Genomic DNA, 22882 nt, shown 5'->3' on the forward strand with positions numbered 1-22882 from the left:
ACTTAAATTGCAGACAAAACTAAAGTCATCTGCCATTTTGACTAGCTAGTCAAAGATATGAAGATACATGCTGTATTACTTTTGTGTGTGCCAAACAGTGATACTTTTGATTGCCATTGTAGTAGAAAAAACGTACATATAAAAATATTTTATTTTCGTAGTTTGTTAGCTGTATTACAAATCTATGATGCATAGCAAACTATTCCAAGATGGCATATTTTTCAGTGTTTTGAAACATAATTAGCAGAATCTACATTTTACATTTTTCAAGCAGTGTAACTATGTAAAATTAACCGTACTTCAAGGATACAACGAAAATGTTAAATATGAAATAACACTGTGAAGTTTTTGCAAAATAATAGTCCATGATTGTATATCCGTAGCATATGTAAAATATGTATCGCATTAAAATAAAAAGACAATCGAGTCTCGTCCTGTCAAGTACAACAAACTTTACTTTCGAGTCGAGTTGAGCTTTAGCTACTTGCTTGAATCTGCTAGAGTTTTCGAGTCTCGGCCCATCTCTAACAACAGAAGCTTCATTAAACAAGAATCTATAAAAGTAAAAAAAAAAAAATTCTCACAGTAAGGGTGAACAGATCAGAATAAAAAGAATAAAAAATTTAACTGTATAAAAAGCAGCCAAAAATACTCACTTAAGTGAAGCAAGTAGCAGTAGCAAGTATTACAAAATTACCAGTGTAGGTATACAAAGTGTATGCACTTAAAATTGGAGAGTACTGTAATCATATGATATGACCACATACATATTGGGAAAAAATGTTATGAAATTTTAGCAATTTTTATGTACACCTGCAAAATTTTAATGATGGCCTGGCAATGGTCAATATTAACAAATAATGTGCGCTTGATCTCATTAAATCCAGTGAACATTGGTTACAAAAAAAACAATTGATCAGATTCTTTTTAGCTGCTTTTATAATATAAACCTAACACAGTTTAGAGGGAAGAACAAATAAACATTCATGAGAAAAATGAGGCTTACCTTCTCTAAAACAGAAAGAATACATTTTTTTTTTAAAACAGCCATGTTAAATATGCAACTTTTCTATTACTGCACTACACTATATTTACTGTAAATTTGTGAAAATCATATTTGTCAACCTGACTTCTAGTTTGAATTTTTAGTGATTGTAAGAATGGTTTTATTTTTTTTAAGAACCGAGGTTGTTATATACATATGTCTAACATAATTGTATTGTCCTATGTTTCCATATTAGACATTACTTAAATATTGTAAACTTTGTGCCTATGTTCTTTGCTTTATGCTTTTTTTTTTTTGCCATTGCGTTGAACACTTCACAATAAAATATAGAATGTAAAGATTTTACAACCACATGCTACCTTCAAAACTACAACACCAACAGAACATGCACGCACAACAAATAAACAAATAAAATTGAGACACGCTGCAGTGTTTTCATTTCTCACTGAATGTGGTGGATACGAGCACTAGGAGAATAATGGTGCCATATGCACATCTTTCTTAAAAATGATAAATTACTTAAAAACTCTGCATTTGTTATAATGGTATTCAAGGTTTGACAATAATATTTTAAACCAACCATAGTTAACACAAATACAAAAATTAATAGTAATCTCAACTAGTTAACTGAACGATTTTTTATATATATAAAACATGAAAATTTAAAACACTTATTATTTACTAGATTTTTTGTAAGTTGTACTCGTAGAAACCAGATTCCAATTAATTTGTAAAAGCAACATATAAGTGCCAACATATAATATAGACTGCTATAGCCAGATATTTTAAACCATTCACAAGCATCTCTAAATGGTATGAACATGGGCTTTTACCAAAACCTCGAACTGCTTAAGGGTTAATGCATTTGGGTCTCAGCATTTACATAACAGTATGAGAAATCATGCAGTCTACAATGTTGGGTAGGTAAAAAATAGGGTAAATAGCCAAGTAAAGCACTGCTCATAATGTAAAAAGTAAAAGTGATGCTTATGTTAAGAAAAGCAAATGTACAGTCATCTAGCTTCCAAATACACACAGAATTTTTTTTTTACTTTCTTCGTATATTATAAGTAAATAATTTGTTGTGAAAATAAAAATTACTGCAATGCAAAATTATAACAAAAATTTTACTGAAATATTTTTTTTAATAAAAATAATCCATTCTCAAGACATACCTGGTTTTATTTCGTTAGCACCTTTGAGATTCAATTGTGACTTTAGGCAACTTCTACAGAAATTAAAAATAGTAAAAAACAAATGACCTAACAATTAAGTGCAACATTCATAAAATGGCTATCAACAATTCAACAATAAAAGTGTGGTCACTAATATACCAATTTAATTATACCTACCATAAGGATGAAAATTTCTAATTACACATAATCAGGCCCTTTTACCTGCAGCCATGCTAACAAACAGTTGTTGGAAATCAGCTAACTCGGGTCCCAGCATGTCAAATCCTTGCCCGTGCCCATAGGCTGCAGGGGCATGTGCAGGGTCATCATGCAAGCTTGCAGGAGCAGCAACGGGAAGCCCTTCACCCACCTGGGGGTCCCCACCCTGTAGAGGGCCCTTGGATAGAGCCATGCCCAGCTTTACCCCTGCTGTAGCTTTCACCGCCTCGAATGGGGGCGTGGCCTCCGGCCGACGAGCTACCACCGCCTCCTTTTTTGGAGGTACCACAGGCTTGTTGGGGGGAATGGGTGGGGGGACCCCCCGGCCAGGAGGGGCCGGTTTCTTCAGAAGTTGCTGTGGTGACTCAGAGCCTCCCATGTTTGCTGTCACATGGAACGTCACCTTTCCTCCCTGTGATGTTGTGAACACCTTCGTGCCTGGAGATGCTGACAAACTGACACGAGGAGTTACTTGTACTACTTGTGATGCCTGCTGTTGAGATGGAGGAGGGGAGGACTGCTGTTGTTGCTGTGGCTGTTGTTGAAGTTGCAGGTGGCTTCTCTTCTCTGCCACCTGCAATATTAACACCTCTAGCTCGCACCATAAAGAAATTCTCAAGGTGATTGCATAAAAAAAAGTGAATTAAATTTTGCGAACTCTACAATTGCTGATTAAATTTTCTTAGCATGCTTAAATTCCGTATATATATGTTTTCTAAGCAAATGCAGACTAAATAAATGAATCACCAAACTGTTTCTCACAAGATTCCCCTTGTGAAAACAGATGCAATTTTCTACAAACTTGCGCTCCAAATGTATTCTTTCCAGACTGTTTTCAATTGCCCACTGGATCTACATAAAATTCCTACAAATCTAGTCAGCCCATTTTAATAGTAACTATTCGCCAGGTGCTTACAAAAGAGTTTGCATGAGATAACACTAAAATACAAATTATGAAGCTTTTAACTATATACAGTCTTGATTAAGGAACTTAAAAACTGTCAACTTTCACACTTGTGTTGCACTCTCTTTTACAGACAGTCTCAAAAGTGAGCAAAAAGTTACTATTTATTTTTTAGGGCTTGACTGGTTCTCTTCTTGGAATAGCACAGCTAGGTGTTATAGTAGTGCAATAATTATATTACACAACAATCAAATTAAATAACTAAGCCTTCTATAACACTTTATTTTGTGATGCTGTATGTCTGCAGGTTCAAGTTTATGAGGGAATATTTGTCAAGTTTCTTATTGAAATCTACATACACATGAAAAGGTGTTTATAGAATTTTTTTTCTTTATAAAAAACTTGTGTGTTTACAGAAAACTCCAAAATGTCTTGGTGAATGCCTATTTTAATTTAAATATGCTTTTCATGTGCACTCATAACTTTGTTTCAAATTTATTTTTTACTTAATATAAATGTTATGTCATATGAGATATGGGTACAATAGTGAGAAATAGCAATCAAAAATATGCTTGTGGTAGTTATTGTTGTCAAGATAACATTCACCTCTGATCTGCCCCTCTGGTAGGAGGGCACTAGGCTGCCAAAAGCAGACATTATGGCGGGTATAATATTACTTTTTTGTACTGAAAACAATCATATACTATCCTATGTTTAGTTCCGTACTTTTTTGACTACCTCAAGCTAAAAAAATTCATGATATGTTACTAAGTGATGTCATAATGACCATCACATTGATTAAAGTAAGAATTTGAAGGGGAAAAATTGTTTTGTCAGTATGTAAATGTGCTAACAATATAAAATAAAAATATATAAATAATTGAGGACTCTTAAACTGAATAGTCAAAAAAGTACAGTAAAAAGATGTTAATCTTTTTTTGTGTTTAATCGGATACAAGCAATGTACAGTCACGTCACAACTATAAGAAAATCTTCTCCAATCACATTTTTATCTTATTCCCAGCTGATGAGAACAAATAAGGTAAGGTATCCAGAGGAGAATGTGGATCTTGTACCTGCTCTGTGCTCGGAGCGGATGTGGAATGACTAGAGTGACCCCAAGTAGTAGCTGCTGTTGGTGTGGTCGTAGGTGAGTAAACCAAACTGCGAAGGCCTTGACCAGGTGAAACTGAGCGAGCAATGCCAGTGGCTGCAAACACACAGTTTATTCCTTGAAAACATGAGATAAAAATGTCGGTCATACATTTAAAAGGGAGGAAAGGAAAATTGGTTACAGACTGTCTGCAACATGCTGATTAATACACACTTCTGCTTATGTTGTTTGAAGGTGCAGATATATTCACACAGTGCTTTCCCAGACACAATTTAATATGTTTCTACGCAACTTAAGCATGATTTTATGTGTGATTTCTAGACTTTGAAATAATAAGGTCCAAAAATTTCATGGATAAAAATTTTAACTATACAACATCCAGTTATGAAACTCATTTCAACTTGCAAAGTTGATAAACTGTGAATACAGAGATGATCAAAATGTAAAGCACATATTACAGTATTTATGGCCTACATAACATGTTTGTGCTTATGATCAAATGCACATAATTATAATAAATATCTCTCAAACATAATATTTTGTGGAACTTGATTGAAAAGGTGCAAATTGACTGCGCTGTATAAAAAAAGGGGCGGGAGACCAAACACACACACAAAAAAAGGTAATCTTACTAACCTATTCCTTCATTGTAAAAGAGCAGAGAGGATTCCCTGTTCCCTGTTCCGATAGTTTAGTCCTCTCTCCCCTCCCCTTCCAACAGCACATACTGCTACAAAAGCTATCACAACAGGAAACCATCACAGAGTTTTACAAACAGTTGATCTGTGGCTAGCACACTGCTAAGTGAAAATGAGAACAGTAGTAGTTGTGTGACATAGATCAATGAGCTCTGATACGTCAATGTTTCTTAACAGGATTTCTCATTAAAAAAAGTGGCTTGGAGTTTCTTGAATAACATGAAATATCAGATTACTGGAACTTCAATATTTCATGATTGGTAAACTTCCAGGACTCCTCCCAGTCAATTTATTAAAAGTACTACATATATACTCATTCACAACTTTTCATATTGCGTGTTGTGTCATAATAGCAATGCTGGAAAATGCCACAAGAAGGGCAGTTAAGGGGATTGGTTCAGGATAAAGAACAGTCATACATTAGAATAAGCTGAAAACTGGCTTATCTTTTTAATAAATGCTAGCTTAATTATAATATATAGTAAGCCAGATAGTATATAAACTAGTGGCTCACATACAACAAGTTAATGGCGAGACAGCTCCCGCGAGGTTGTCAAAGGTTGCAGCTCTGAGGCCTACCATCTAGCGGGCAACGCTGGAAGGTATTACAAAACTACTTCAGTCTCTCTCCACAGTTTTCCTTGGGAGCAGATGACAAAGGGAAGCAAGCCAAAAAAAGAAGCCTTCTCCCCTACCCCTTGTCCATAATCCTTGCACCCACAGCCATGATGCGTTAACCGGTACAAGCCAGACTTTCTTACATTCAACCTATGCAGGAAACGAAGACCTAAAAACGCACAACTTGTGAAAAATTGTGCACAGCTGAATGTTTGCACTGTGGTAGAATACATTATGCTTAATAAAATACCGAAAGTTTACCACTGCAGACCATGTGCATATCACCGAAAACATGCTGTTTAGTCTTAGATGACAGTAACATCTAGCAGTCCATTAAAATACTTCCCATTTACGCAGATTTAATAAAAAAAAATCTCCACAAATCTACCAAAGTAATATAGAAACAATATTATACTGTTACGAACGCAGACAGGACCGCAATATGTGCCAGTTTCGGAGCTGGCTGGCGGCCCTGCAGGGCCACTAACGTAAGGCATGCCACGTGAGCCTGGCCGGATTACAAGGGTTGTTGCTACCTCCTCCCCCTCTGCTCCCAACACATCGTCCTTCCTCGGCACTGTTATCTAACAGTCAGCGGCCTTGGGAATTCCGCGGGCCGCCGTGCGGAGTGACACGATTGGCAACCGCCTTTTTGGACTTTTCAGTCATCGGGTCAGCCCGGGATGACGCAACTTGTCACTGCAGCTCTCGTCGGTTCGTCGCCAGGTACTTAAGCAGTGACGCCGGCCTCCGTGGAAGTCCCATGACGAGTTCCGTGACAGTTCTGAGCGAGTTCCGAGAGTGAAGGGAAGTGCAGCATCAGCGAAGAGGGTTTGAGACCCCTCGAGTGTGGCATGACGCAGAGCGACGGAATTGAGAGGGTGCGACCGAGTGGCACGAGGCAGTGTATGTGGACAGGAGCGAACCACTATTGAGCTTAGCTCCAGTGAGTGCAAACTATGGAACTTGACAAACATTGAGTGACTTGCGAGTAAACATTTTTAAGTGCCAGTGATTGGAGATAGGACACTTTTAAGTACAATTATTTATTAGTAATGTAAATATTAGTAATTAATAAAACTGTAATAAAACTTAATTGGGCTATCCCTTATGAACCCAGTTATCCCCACATTAGGTCATAACAATACACATTTATGTTGAAAAATGTTTAAAGTGTTAATATTAAGTTATCAAATAAGATTTTATCTCAGTCCAGGACATGGAAAAACGATTCACATTAAAATAAAGGTTCCGATGTAATAATCACTTTGTTGCATATTTCTTTAGCTTTAAACTGACAAATTTTTCAAGATAGAGTAATTGATTGAATCGCTAGTGTTCCAAACATAGCAGTGTCATGTACATACTGTAACAGTGCTACAGCCCAAGGGCTGAGGTGACTTTCGCTCACACCAAATTTAGGTTTTTTAATCTTTGGGAAATATACCCCGAACTGAAATTTAGTACATTGGTAAAATTGTTTTCTAGTAACACATGAAATTTTATCTTCAAAAACCTTGTGTGTCACACAGAAAATGTGCTATTGAGTCCTAAATAATAGTTCTTGCAGTGCTCCACATTAAGGCATTCCGTAAACATAATTATTTTAGTACAACAGTAAACCAAAAAAATAAATACGTATTTAATCGTGTATAGCGCGCCCTCGTGTATAGCGCGCACCACGATTTTTGCAACAAATTCCAAAGAAAAAAAATTTGTTTTTCCCGTAAATAAATTGTACTAACATTTTGTGGTACCTGTTAAGTAATTACGTATGAAACAAATGATAATTTAAATTGATGTGTGGTGATGCGTCAGGAAAATACTTAAACTCTGCTGTGTAGACGGAAGATAATGAAGCGCTGTATCGTCACAACTGGTACGTGGGCGGGAGGAAGGGAGGGAGGCAGGCAGGAATGTGACACGGAGGACTAGATGACTCACCGGTAGCAGCTGCGACAAAGCGAAGGAAGTGGAAGGGGGGGACTGGTGTCAACATTCTCTCTCTCTCTCTTTTTTATTTTACTAGCTGCATTGGCTTTCTGTAGAGGGGGAGGTCTAAAAATAAACAGGAGACCTGCGAGCTTGTGCGCGCACGTGTGTGTGTGTGTGTGTGTGTGTGAGAGAGAGAGACCAGGTTGTGTGCGTGAGTGTGTGGGTGTGAAAGAGAGGCCTTGTTGCTTGTGCGTATGTGTGGGGGGCTGGCCAGAAACGTCACCCGTCACCGGCAGTTAACGACTTCCACTCCCCTGCCGCATCTACTCACTTTTTTATTTTTTCCCGTGTATAGCGCGCATCCTTATTTTTTTCCTTTACTTGAGGGGAAAAAAGGGCGCGCTATACACGAGTATATACGGTATACATATTCTCAGGGGTTGAAAAATTGTTCGTCTGCCCGTCCGTGACAAGTGAAAAATTGTAATTGACGAGTGGAAAAACCACAAGGCCTACGCATATGCTTATATTGTAAACAAACTCGTCACCAAAGATCTTTAAAACTTATGATTCTCGAATGGTATCGACGGTGAATGATGATCAAACTCTACCGGTGAAGTATCTGCGGTATTTATGCGAATATTAAATATAATACCACCATAAACATTGTAAAATTATTCTTAGAGTTTAAAGAATAATCGCTTCAGTGGGAATAGCTGACAAATAAAAATAAACATCATAGATATGTGATAATGCGTGCACAAAACCCTACTTGGTTAATTCTATGGGATATGGAGCATGATCTTGTGTTCTTCGATATGCTCGCGTTAATAAACATCATGTCTTTGTGATGATTGTATTCAGACTCAGCCTTGGTTCAAAATCGAAAATATTTATTTGTATTGTGTGTGATAAAACTAATTATTCTTGTGGAATAGTTCAAAGAAATTGTTATAATTAAACTATTCCTTGATAGTATAAACTTTCATTTCATTAAATTCACGCTATACATGTATCGATCACGAACGAATTATAAAGCGCACAAAAGTCACATTATTTGCACTTAAATTGATGTTGTATCTCTGGTGAACTCAACTAAATATTTTGATTATGGTTTTTGTTTGCGCGAGATTATGTTACTTGCAAACGTGTTGATAGCTACGATTCGATTCTGTGGTACCGGTGAGAAACTGTAATATCAACAAATATGTGCAGACTTGGATTTAAGATCGATAAATATTTGTTTACAGCAATGTAAAAGCATGGCTCAAGTGGTTTTAGGGCAATTGTGCGATAACTTGTGTTGCCGAAATTTGTTAGTAAGTTAACGTTTGGGGCGTCTATTGCATATATGATACATATCTTGTTCGTTTATATGCGAGGGATTAAGAAATGGAACAAAAGAGTCTGTTGAGTTTTTTTTTAACAACCTCATGGCACAAGATTGGAGATCAATGACAAGTGTACAACAGCAGAAGCCCCACAATTATCAAACCTTTGTGTTTCTAGTGCTGGATCTTATACTGATAGCCAGAAGAGTGGAAAAAGGAAATTTTTGCAGAAGTGGAATGATGAGTTTAAATGGTTGGAGTATGACATTGTGACTGGTGTAGCAAAATGTTCAGTGTGTCCACAGTTCAAAGGATTGTGCGATTTATCATCACGAGTTGTAAATGGGTTCAGAGAACCATTTTGTCATGAGACGTTCAAGTTTCATAACGTATCAGCTCCACATAACAGATGTATGGAAGCATCAGATGTTCAAGGACACCCAGAAAAATCTTCAATGGCAAAGTTTCCAAAAAGAATGGACGAAAAATGGTTTACTCATTTGGAAGTGTTGTTTAACATAAGTTATTATATTGCCAAAAACAATAAACCCTTTACAGATATCAGAGGACTTGCAGAGCTTGTTGATAAACTTAATGTGGAAGTACTGTAAGAATATACCAACAATAAACAGTGTAATGAGTTTATTCATTACATTGCACAATGTGTGAAGGAAGATGTTGTGACTGACATAAAAGCATCAGAATTTGTTTCTATTTTATTGGATGGCTCCACAGACAGGTCTAATGTGGAGGAATGTATTATTTATGTTAGGTACATAAATGCCAGTAGTGTCAAGGAGTCATATTTAGCCATTTCTCCCTTAGCACATGGCACTGCTTCAGGCTATCTAGAAAGCATAGACAAAGTACTCCAAAATGTGAACTTGGATTGGAGAAATAACAAATGTTAAGTTGGCCTAGCTACTGATGGAGCACCTTCTATGATAGGGAGTGCCAATGGTTTGACAAAAAAAATTGTTGATTGTGCAAATCATGTCATAACTGTTCATTGTGTTGCACACAAGCTTCAGTTAAGTGTATTGAAGTCACTTAAAGCAGTACGTATATTGATGAAATTGACCAGTGCCTAATTTCTGTTTATAAATTCTACAACAGGTCAAGCAAAAATCAAAAGGAAATATCACAAACAGCAGAAGTTTTGTCAAAAAAACTGCTGAAATTGCAAAAATTGTATACAGTACGTTGGGTAGCCAGTAAAGTGGGGACCATCAGAGCTACTATTAAAGACTGGAAATCTCTTGTGATTCACCTTGTAAATGTGGGCTGCGGAAAAGACAGTGACAGCAACAAAGCCAAAGGTATTCTGAAGACACATAAAAGGTACAGATTCATTAGAACCTTGCATTTTCTCCATGATTTTTTGTTGCCTTTGAAAAAACTTTCCTTGATTTTTCAGAAGTCTGATTTGCTGATGAATCAAGTGCAGATTCATGGCAGAAACACAATGACCACACTCGAAGAACTGAAAAGTAATCCAGGACCTATGGAGAATGAATTTCTGACTGGTACCTCAGAGACTGGGATGTACAAGGATATCCAGCTTGCTGAAATTGTAACTGGACAAACCCATTTTCAGTGTGACAGAAAAGCAATCATTGTAAAGGGAATAACAGACATGGAGGGACGATTTTCGAAAACAGCCTCAGATGCAGTATCAACATCGTTGTCGATATTTAGGGACAGGAACTTTTCGGTGAGTAAAATTAGTGAAAAGTGGTGAGCAAAAATGCCAAAAGCGGTGAGGAAAAATGCCAAAAGCGGTGAGGAAAAAAAGCAGCGAAATGTATCTAAGCATACCCTTTTTTTTTAAGAAAAAGTTAAATGAACTCAATTATGAATGATCAAAATGTTTAAAACTAACATTTAGAAGTGAAAACTCTTCAAACTCAAAAGCTTTAAAGACAAGATTAGCTACTCTTCCAGAATGTCAAAACTTTTGGGTTTAGAGGGAAGGTTTGTCAATAAAATATATTCCTAACTCAGGTGGTATGCTAGGCCAAAAAAGTTAGGTTTGGTTGGTTTAGGCAAGTCTTATTTTATATTTGGTAAGTTTAGCTTAAGTTAGTTTTAAAATGCCCATTTCCAAATAGCTTAAGTTGGGTTTGGTTTTGAGAGCTTCTAAATTTAAGCCACTCCATGATTACAGATATTGATGTAGGCATAAATACAAACCAACGTATTTCTTCATCCAGCTTAAAATACTGGGGTCCTGAAGTTTATGAAGTGGGATGTTTGCTTTGAGGAACACCTCAGTGGTCTCCATAGCAAAACAATGCGCTTGTTTTCCTTTTTTTTTACTTGCTGCGCACAAGCACCAATAATATGCTGCAGTGGTACAGTATAAGTGGAAGAAATGCGTGACTTTTTGTGCTTTTCACTGCTTATGTGCTTAACAATTGAGTCTCTACGGTCCCAACTGACGTTGCAATTACAATATTTACAAAATAAAACTGCCTTATCTGTCGAATAGAGACCATCAGAAGAAAATTCTTTGGCCCTATCTAGTGCGTTTATGTCATACTTCGGCATCGCGAAGCATCGAGAAAACTGTCAACACGATATTCGTTCAGTTACCGCAACGAATAGCCACCGAACATTAATAAATGCACGCATGTGCAGTAACCTAACACAACTGAAGAAAAAAATTACATCCATCAATTTGTTTGTTGCAGTTTAAAATTGCCTGAAGTATTTTATGGTTAAGTAAATGATGAAGAAAAATCACACTTGTAATTTTCGTTGATATCAAAATTTACGCGTTCCAAATGTGGTATCGTTTTTATCTACCAAACACGATTGATTGTATGATTGAACAACAATTTATTATTCGTAAACGTTCGTGTTATTCTCGCATTCTCGTACTGCTACGTTGGTAACACGTTTATTGAATAACGTGTTTTGTTTTGATAACTTCATGGCACGAGAAACAAATGTTGAAGCTTGTAATGTTAAAATGCAAAATATAAACGGTCCTGGATTACCGTCATCTGTGGTCGTTAACCTCGCCGTGATATTATTGCCACAAAATGTGGTTTTTGTGGTTATGGCTGGAGAAAATAAATTGTTTACCTAGTTTTGCCTAGTAATGTTGTCTGCACGGTGAAATGTATTTTTATGTAGTGTTGTATTGTTTTCTTTTTTATAGAGGTGGACGGGAATCAAGACTGGTAGAGAAGAAGGTTGGGCCGTCTCGCCTGTTTTGAGTAACGGTACCCCGGAGGGTCGCGCGTGACGTCACCGCGGCGCATCCCTCTCCGAGTCTAGGGCTGACTGCCACGCATTGCCAGTTCCAGACCGCGATTTTTACCCGCCTTACTTCGGCATGAGTTCGTAGTTAGATCGGAGTGGTTTAAAATTATATTTATTTATAGTAGTTTCCTTATCCTACTTATGTTTCGGAGTTTAATGGTATTACAACCGCACAAACGGGAGAGCTGCGAGTTTTTTGTTGCTGCGATCAGTAGTCGCACGCCGTAGTGGATTTTTTTCGTGCTTCGTCGTGGATGTGACTGTGTAATAAAAATGCCCGCTTGTGCAGTTGCGACCTGCAGAAACGTTTCAGGTCGTGGTGACAGTGCGTTATGTTTTTATAGATTTCCTGAAGATCCAGACATTTCAATAAAGTGGGTGTTAGCTTGCAAGAGAAAAGACAAGTTCAATCCGAGGAATGTTAGCATTTGTTCGGATCACTTCGTTTCCGAGGACTTTGAAAGAGACTTACAAGCGGAACTGACCGGTCAGAAGAGAAGAAAAGTCTTGAAAAAATGTTCTGTGCCACATGCAAACATACCTAATAAAACTGAATGCACTTCAGACTATAGAGGAAAACGTCTTCGTTCGCGAAGCGTGAAGAGGAAGCTTGTGGAAGAATTACACAAATCTGTAAAGGCACGAAAATCGGACGATTCGGTGCATTGTAACACTGTACATGATGAACAAAAAACTCCGAATTGTCAGTTAGTTGCAGAAGACGATGTGAACTCAGAGGCTTATTTGTCAGCGAAAATGCAAGCCATGGAAAATGAAATAATGATATTAAAAATGAAAGTATCTGACCTGGAAAATGAAATAATACGGAGGCGAGAATCTGAAAAGCGCTTGGAAATGGAAAACAAAATGTTGAAACAACAGTTATTGAAAATTAAAATTCTGCATAAGCGATGTCCAAAATTAGTTAAAACTGAATTGCGGAATATTTTGAAAAATGTTTTCACGCCAAAACAAATTGAAAGATTCATAACCAAAAAGAAATGCTGCTGGGGAAAAGAAGACATAGCAGCAGCAATTACTCTAAGATCAATTTCTCGGAAAGCCTATCTTTACATGAAAAATAAAGTAGGCTTGCCACTTCCGGGATTGTCAACTCTTCGAAAATGGACCAGGAATTTAAAATGTATGCCAGGAATTCAAACTGAAGTGTTAGCAGTCCTTGAAGCTACGACTAAAATCATGACTGAAACAGAGCGCATAACAATTCTGTCATTTGACGAGATGAGTGTAGATTCAAGATTATGTTACGACCAAAGTGACGATAGAATACTTGGGCCAAATATAAACGCACAAGTAATAATGGCTCGAGGACTAGCTTCAAAGTGGAAACAGCCAATATTTTACGACTTCGATAGAAAGATAACAAAAGATCTTCTTTTCGATGTTATAAGAGCGCTCGAGGAACGGTCATTTTGTGTCGTTGCGATGGTCAGTGACATGGGCGGAAGTAATATAGGCTTGTGGAAAGAACTAAATATAACACCAGCTAGTACAACGTTTGAAAATCCCCATAGTAGCCACCCTGTGTGGGTTTTTGCAGACATGCCACATGCCATTAAGTTGTTGAGAAATAATTTTTTGGATTATGGAATACAGCTCCCTTGTGGAACAGTTATTAGGAAAGATCATGTGCAAGCCATAATTGAAAACACAGAATTGAAATTGTCTCCAAAACTTACTCCTCTTCATATTCAGCTAAAAGGGAACACTCGCCAGAAAGTAAAATTTGCTGTTCAGCTGTTTTCGCATCACACAGCGACACGGCTTTCCTTGAAATATCCTGAACATCCAGAAATCTGTAACTTCTTTGAATTAGTTGACAAGTTTTTTGATGTTATGAATTCAAGATTTATTCACGATAAATGTAAGCCGTGGCACAGTGCTTTTGGTTTTCGAATTGAAGAACAATTGTCAATAATTACAGAAATGGAGGCGATGGTTCTTAACATGAGAATCGTAGGTCACAAAACATTGATGCCATTTCAGAAAGGTTTATTAATTTCTGTACGATCTGTAATTGGTCTACACAATTATCTTCAGAAAAATAACTCACTGAAATACATCATAACTTGTCGCTTAAACCAGGACTTACTTGAAAGTTTTTTTTCGCGCCTCAGAAGCATCGGCGGTACTTACGATAACCCTACACCAACAGATTTCAAGTACAGGTTCAGACAAATGTTACTAGGATCTGAACTTCCTCTGCCACAAGGCGCATGTGTTGAAGACGATAGTTTGAAGCAAAAACCATATCTGACCAGCCAGATGTTCACCGAATTGAATTTAAACATTCCAGAAAACAAGAACGAAGAAAACGAGGCGGTTCAAGATGATTTGTTCACGCCCTTGACTACGTCATGGGAAGAGAATGAAGCATTAAGATATGTAGCTGGATATTTGATTCATGCAAGCGAGGACGCTAATCTAAAAAGTATTGAAGAAACAGAAAACAAAGGTAATTATCATAATTTTATTTGTTGCTATGATTTATTTTATTTTATTCTCTGTTTACTGTAGGATTGTGTGTTTTGATTTTTATAGATGGATGGATAGAAATACTGAGTCGCGGAAAATTGACTGTCCCGTCATCAAAATTTGTGAAAACTGTACAGCATGCTGAAGAAATATTTAAAACACATCACGGGTTAGGATTACAGAACGGAAAAGGTGTTGTGCGAAACTTTTTCGTGAAACTAGTAGAACATTTTCCAGATGTTAACAAAAAAGTTTTAATGAAGTTTGCAAGAACCAGAACTTTTATTAGACTTCGGCATTTAAATCGTCAAGCAAAAATTGCAAGCACGGAAAAGAAAAGGCAGAAGAAGCTTGCACAGCTTGTTCAGAAAACCAGAAATTAAGGTAACTGATATATTAATATTCGTCAATGTGCTTGTTTGAGTGACAAAATGTTATAACTGCATGCATATGAGCAATATACAATGGTATGCGCATTTTTCTAGCCATGGTTTATTTCTTTTTCTAGTCAATTTATGCACTCCCGTCTCGTGTTCATATCAGTAAGGCCGAATTGGTAATAAACACAGCGTGTAGTTTCTACACTACTTAAAAATGAACGTCTTAGTCTACAATATAGTAAATTATTAGATTATTGGTATTTGTATGACCGTCTTCAGAAATGCTCACTTAGTCACTTTGGGAGTATCCTTAAAATAAGTTTCAAACATACATAGTATAATTATAATATAATATAATTACCTTGCAAACAAAAAAACAAATACGAGTAGGTATTATTAGAATTTGTCCGACGAATCGCTTGCACGAGCATGAAACACGATGCGCATGAAACTGTTATTATGTATATATACTCGTAACAAAGTAATTTATTTTTCCTCTCCAAATTGTGACAGCCACATAACTGTGTGAGATATAAAGAAACTGTTTGATATATGTTCCAACACAGTAGCTGTATCGGCGTGAAAACGAGTGAAAGATGTAGGTTTTGCCCTTAGCTGAGAGCTCAGCTGGCCGGTTCCTGCGCCGCAGTGACGTCACGAGCAGCCCTTGGAAGTACCGTTACTCAAACCGGCCCTCTCGGGCCAACCTCCTTCTCTACCAGTCTTGGACGGGAATAGCATTTTTACTTCGGGACGGGATTCGGTCGGGAAATACATCAGATTTTCGGGATCGGGATCGGGATCGGGAGCAAGAGCAGTAAATTCTCTTAGCTTTATCTTACAAAAAATGTTACTTACTTTTAAAATGTGCGTATTTTTAAGTCTTTTTTTTATAAACCATCCACATTTATAGTCCAAATCAGTGGAAATGGCACTGCCTTTTTTTAGCATTCAAACTGTTGACAGTTTCTTCGTACAACTCTGGAATTATTTTCCTGCTGAATGTTTTGCTCGATGGCAGACTGTACAGAGGCTTAGCCAGTTTTAAAACATTTTTTAGGCCTCTTTCGTCAACAATGCTGTATAGATGGCAACCATTTGCTAACCATTTACCTACTTCATTTGTCAAAGCCTTTTGCTTGGGGTGGTCAATACCCCAGGTGACAAAATTAGCTAGCTTGGGCTGATTTGTTGGTACATTTGATTTAACTGACTTTTTCTAACTTCTGCTTGATAATTTGAAAGATGTGTTTTTTTCCTGAAGAATGGTCAACTCATTTTTTCCCTTCGGATGTTGTGTTAAGTGTCTGTGCATACCTGTTGTGGAACCATATTCCGTTTTCAGGACAGAAGGGCACAAAGTACATCGCACCTTGTTATTTGATAATTTCTTAAAGAACTTCCAAATAGGCGCAGAAGACACACCCAGTTTCACTTTTGCTACTGCCTTGAATGCCAGGCTCCATCATTTACACAAGTGTGTAAACTACCCTTTTTTATTAAATGAAATTTACCGGAAATAATTATCTCACGTACTTTAAAAATACCACATGTTTCAGTTGTTCACTTTCATTCTTACATAATGACATAAACATGTGAAACCAAGATGGCGTCTTTCAGTTTAATAGCGTTTCGAATATTACGCGCTTGGCAACACTGCTTATTGTTCCTCTTGTTAATTTTCAAGACAAATTATAACCTAAAAATACGGCAAAGATGTTAACATTCGCCAAACTTTAAAATAATATTCAACATTGAGTTCTTTATTTAGTCAGAGATTTATTTTAAACTATGTTTATGAAAGAGTGTTGAATTTACGTTAATGTTTATAATATGTAATTTATTTTTTGTGACGTCTTTGTACTTTATTCGTTTAATACGTATACGAAGTTGTTACGGGACGTATGTATACATAACGTATTTTTATAATATAAAAATTAGTACGACGAAGGTTTTTACTATTTAAAAAAATTGTTTTCCCGAGGTATTATCCCGAAGATAAAAATTATTTTCCCGAAGTTCGGGAATGGTTTTTTTCCCGACTTTTATCCCGAATTTCGGGATCCCGTCCACCTCTACTTTTTTATTAGTGCGCTGGTGTTACGAACGGAAGATGAATTATATCTAAATTATGTGTGTTTGTGGCAATTTAAGCTTCAAATAACGAAATTTTGACCAAATTCGCGACGAAACAGTGGAAAATCGCAAAATTTGCATTTTCGTAAAAAAAAAAAGGGCCAAATTCGCAAAATAACGACGGTGATTCGCGATTGCGAAAAGTACCTGTCCCTATTGATATTTGATACTTTCACATGGCCGGAAACTTCAGAAAGTTTTGGTAAAAAAGAAGTGACAGTACTTGTATCTCATTACAAAGACCTTCTACAACATGATGACAAAGAAAACATACTTCAAAAAGCCTTGGATGAATGGTATGAATTTAAGGTGTGGCTAAAGGATTGTCATCAACAGATTTATTGGGGAAGGCAATGTCAAATGGTGATAGGTTTCCTGTACTTTTGAAGCTCCTAAAAGTCGCCTCTGTTCTACCAGTTTGAACAGCTAGCTGTGAAAGAGGTTTCAGCCAGATGAATCTAATGAAAAACAAACTCAGATCCTCTTTAGAGACAGAAAGTTTAGATGAACTTATGATGGTGAATCTTAATGGACCACCAATATCACAATTTATACTTTCTAAGGCTATAGATAAATGGTATTTCAGTGCCAAAACTACCAGGCATGTTCAAGGACACAAACACCATGCCTCTGAGAGTCCATTTGTTAATAAGAAGAAATAGGATAGTGTGGTACAAAAATTTCAATTAATTTCTTATTGCGTTACATTGTTACACAGAAACAAAACAGACTGGTGCAGTACTATAAATATAATATGTAATAATATATAAATATAATATGTAATAATATATAAATATAAATAAATGGTATTACGGTATTAGCATAAGATTACGATCCGTGGTGCTTCTGACTGGTGAACTTTTTGACTGACTGGTGAGCCATCCAAATATTTTTCAAGGCCTGCATATTCTACATAACAAAATTGAAAAAACATTGCAATATGTTTTACTATATATGCAAAATATTCAATAATATTAGGAAAAAATATTTTACTCAAATAAACAGGGAATGAAAATACACATTACATAAACATGATGGGCCCAACGTGAAAATCACTATAGCAAATGTTGTTATATAATTCTAAAACTTTAAAATTGTACTTTTTTTTAGGTGTCTGGCACAATCAATTTGATCTTTGAAGCTTTCCAAGCGGTGCAGTTTACTGTACTGCAAGGATGCTGAAGTCGCTTTGGCTGGGGTGATTTTCACGCTTAAGCAACAAAGGTTTTTAAAATATGGAAAATTATCTGAAAGCTGACCATTTTACAGTGGAAGAATCAACGTTTCTAGTAAAATATCAAAAGTTTACCATGCAAACCTTGTGCATCATACCGAAAAATTGCAATTAATATCATACATTCATTGGTCCTATGAGAACTATTAGCATTTTGTTTTCTAGCTGACCATGTAGCCTGGGTAAATTAAAATTGACAACATTACTAAAGTGATAGCATGTGTCAGTAACTTTCAGATTACACTTATTTTTTAAATTAGTATTGGTATTGATTTAAGTAGTTAGTTTTATAAATCATGAATTTTAATCTTCAATATAGTTATTGTTCTTGATAATTTACATACTGAAAACATATTTTCATATGATATGATGCCTCATTCCAAATGTGACATCATATGTTCCAAATGTGACATCATATGTTCCATCTCTAGACTATGTGACTTTAAACCTCATTAGTGATCCCGTTTTCATATTCCAAACAGTTACCATTATAATTAAAAAGAAATTCTTAAATCGTGCTTTATGAGAAGGAATGCCTAACTAAGTTTTTATAGATATTTACATACATAATTATTGAAATTGAATTTTATTGTGTTCTGTTGACAAGCTCTAAAAAAAGGTTAGTTGCAATTTTATGGAGCCATATTCAAAATCCTTCAGAAGAGAAAAGTGGTTGAAATATGATCTTACTTGCATTAATTTAACTCAACTATACTAAATCAAATAAAGTAACATATTCACAGCATTCCCTAAACCAAATAAATACACTATCTTCTAAACTTGCTTGCTTGCTGCGACTGGAGCACCATCACAGGATGGTACACACTCGGCACCTAGGCTACTCTAGCAAACAAACTAATTGCTATACACACTTTATAATTACACAGCCTTAAAGCCTAATGAATAAGCAAAAACCTTTATGAAGATAATTTTCACATTGGGCATTTTATTTGTATGTACAGAATTATTTTATTTCTATGACTGATTTAAAAAAAAACATAATTAAAATCTTTAATATTTTTATTTCATCATTATTATTCAACCTTGAATTTTTTTACATAGTTGTATTAAATAATGTTTCAAGGTTATTTCAATAGTTTAATCGATAGTCTACTATATAAACTGCGTTCATGAGAAAAATTTTAATGGATGCCTGCAAGATGCTATCATAAAACTTTACAGCATGTTTTCAGTGTGATGCACAAGGTGTACGGCAGTAAACTTTTGGTATATTATCACGCATAGTCGACTAACACTGTGCAAAAATTAAGCTTGGGAAAAATTTTTCACAGGTTTGTGCCTCTAATGATCTCTGTTTCCTCGTGTTCGGCCCAAGCAGGAAAAGAAGGGCTAAACATATACAACATGTGGACAATTGTTCACAGCTGAACTTTTTTCAATGTGGTAGTCAGCTGAGCGTAACAACATACCAAAGTTTTACCGCTATATATATTGTGTGCCACACAAAAAAAGCATAGTTAAGTACTAGATGACAGCATTTTATAGTGTTCTATTAAAATGTGTCTTATTAATGCAATTCTACAATTCTTCCTCCACAGTGTGCAGGGACTTTTTCTTTTATTTCTTGGAAACACAACAGCCGGTCACATTAAATTTCAACATAGTATCTTGGTCTGCTTATTTACATGAAAACATTATAATCCTTTTCATATTGATCAATTACATAATGTATGTAACTTACTAGGCCCAGAAACTGGTACACTTGAAACGGTAGCAGTTGGCTGCACCACTTTGGCTACGCTGCTCATCATTGGTAGGCCTGCTCCCGGAGGGGGCGACATGCTGCCATCTGGCCTTGGCGATAGAGGAGCCCAACCACTCACTTTGGACATTCCAGCTGGAAGTTAAGAAAGACAAAAATATTCATTTTTAGTCAATCAAAGATTTTTTAATACAAACACTAAATATTGAACAGGTATGTGATGTAAAGAATAATTTTCCCAAATTAAACAAAAAAAATTAAGTACAGTAAATTTACAAAAATAATATAATAATTAATAAAAATGCTTAAAAACACATAGTAGAATAGCTTTACACATTATATTCCCAAATGTGTGAATGATATTTTTCAATCATAGTTAATGAATTATAGTAAAGTGAATACGAATTAAATAATAAATCTGACCTCACATTTTACCATCTGACCAGTTTGGTAGACTATATATAACGCTACGTAACATCTTACAAAGCTCCCACAATTTCAAAACCATTTCAGTCTTGGAAACCTAATGGCAATGTAAAATAAATGCAGTATGTAACAGTATGAAGCACTTGGCTATGTTAAAGTAAATATGTAATGATTTTGTTAGTTTTTTTCCCTTTCAAAGAACATATATTTCTTTCATTGTTTATCCACATATGGGCTCATGAAAAATTTTCAGCAGACATTTTTGTTCATAATTGTCAAGTCTTATTTACCACCAATGATTACTTTGTTTTCAATTGGACTTTTAAGTGTAGACATTTTGTGTTGTACATACATAATTTTAGGATAAAACACATTCTTCTATCATGTTTGGTATCAAATCCTAAATAATACGCAACCCACCTTTACTTATCACAGATTACACTATTAACTGTAAATATAACCCATACTAAGCCGGAGCTCTCATGTTAACAAAATATACCAAATATTTAATAAAATCAGTACTAGTGTCTTCAATGTTATCCTTTATAAGAAAATTTAAATGTAACTGAACCTTTGTTGATTAAATCAACAATAGGTACAGTGTTGGCCTGATGTTGTAGCGATGCATGTCCTTACCCTCATAACATATAAAACAGATATATAAATATTTATAATGTGTTATGATTACATTGATACGTGGTTAGATTTCTTGGTATAACATAAATAACAGCTGATTATATGGTTACGAAGGATTCGTGGTTTAGCAAGGTGTTTTTGTGATCATATTTTACAATTAGTTCATTAGTACATTAGTAGTTGAAAGTTATTTTTATGTATTTTTTTGCTTATTGGTTAAGTTTTAATGTGTATTCATATATTTTTTAGTTATCATTTGCTGTGGTTATTTGTCTGAACACAGGCTGAAACAAAATGTCTAAATTAAATCAGCATAAAAACAATAGTAACAGCTTGGGAACAGGACTTGTGGTAGAAAAGGTTGTGTTGGACGGAAGTTGCAAGGAATCATGGTACATTTTCATTATTGGAAACTGTTTTGTTATTGTCTAAAATTGTAAGGTTAGCTGTGATTGGCCTACGATTCCAGCTTCTTCCGTGGGACAGAAGGTGGAATCGCCAGTCGCTATTGTTTAGTCATCGCTTGAAAGTCAACAGAGATGGTTTCGTTTGTAGTGGTGGTTCACTAAATAACATTTTTATGTGAGTGCAGGGAATTTAACACCTCTGGTCCAGGCTGTACTGATGGACATTTTTTTGGACATTGTTTAATCTTTAATATTCTGACCACAGGCGGCAGCATAGGATTAAGTGGAGAAATTGATAATTGGTAGCATTGCCAAGAAAACAATGGTCTCTTGGCCATTTGTACAGTGAGTTACAATTGACCACAGGAGTTAGATAGCATCGTCTAGAAACAATAGCACTGAACAATTATAAAATATTCCCCAGCGATTAACTTTTTTTGAGTAAGTGAAGTTATTTATTCTGCAAGTTTTGTTTTTCATCATAAAAAAGTTTCTTGGTCAGAAGAAAGTGCCACTGTCCTCTGTGAATTTTCTATAAGGAAGAATAAAAAAACTTAAATAGTAAATGTTTTGAGAGAGTTTACCGTATTTGCCAGCAGAAGGGTTGCCCCTGTGAATGGGTCGCACCTTTAATTTGGGTTATAAAAATCCCAATTTTTCGCCGTAAGGGTCACCCTCGAATATTGGTCGCACCATATATCTGTATCCAGTAGAATTCCATAGATCATAGATACAAGTGAAGTCTTTGTTACATATCTCAGCTTATTGGTGCGTAATAAATATGGCACTGGTGTTAACCCTTGGTCCATTTTTAGCCTGCTTTCTGTGCTACTTTATTACTGTAGGAGAGAGTGAGACAGAATACTTGTGCCCACTTTTACCTCTCCCCCTTTATGCTTTAAGATCCCTCCTACTAAAAAAAAGACACCTGTGTATCCTTTCTCAGTTAATGTATTTTTTTTAACCAGTCCTCTTCCAGAATAAAAAGAAAAGGCAGCATGCTACCCTTTCCTGTCAGTTCCTTTTATAAAAACTAGCATGCAAGTTAGTCAGCAAGAAATTCGTGTGGGAGCTGGTAGAATGTCAAAAGCCATGCTTTGAAGTGTGGCTTTCAAAGCACCAACAATGGCTGCAGTTTTGTCATTGAATGTTGCATTTGAAAGCTGAGTAATCT

At 36.0% G+C, this 22882-nt stretch overlaps 1 protein-coding gene and 1 long non-coding RNA gene across 5 annotated transcripts in view; one reads left to right on the plus strand and one right to left on the minus strand.

Annotated features, from left to right (window-relative positions):
• The window catches only part of LOC134529485 (CTTNBP2 N-terminal-like protein), a 173204-nt gene that overhangs the window by 73146 nt on the left and 77176 nt on the right, over positions 1–22882 (minus strand). For 2 of the 4 annotated variants that reach the window (XM_063363622.1, XM_063363621.1), the window contains 3 exons: positions 20219–20374; positions 4381–4514; positions 2404–2974 (listed from right to left, as the gene is read on the minus strand). In XM_063363622.1, coding sequence (XP_063219692.1) covers positions 2404–2974; positions 4381–4514; positions 20219–20374 — 861 coding nt within the window. The remainder of the gene's footprint in view (positions 1–2403; positions 2975–4380; positions 4515–20218; positions 20375–22882) is intronic. The other 2 variants (XM_063363624.1, XM_063363623.1) reach the window with 1 other exon arrangement.
• On the plus strand, positions 14309–15870 carry LOC134529486 (uncharacterized). The gene is made up of 3 exons (XR_010074612.1): positions 14309–14746; positions 14833–15150; positions 15762–15870. It is a non-coding gene; the product is annotated as an uncharacterized LOC134529486 (long non-coding RNA).

The sequence above is a fragment of the Bacillus rossius genome, chromosome 2, assembly GCF_032445375.1.
Source record: "Bacillus rossius redtenbacheri isolate Brsri chromosome 2, Brsri_v3, whole genome shotgun sequence".
In the NCBI taxonomy this organism is placed as follows: domain Eukaryota; kingdom Metazoa; phylum Arthropoda; class Insecta; order Phasmatodea; family Bacillidae; genus Bacillus; species Bacillus rossius.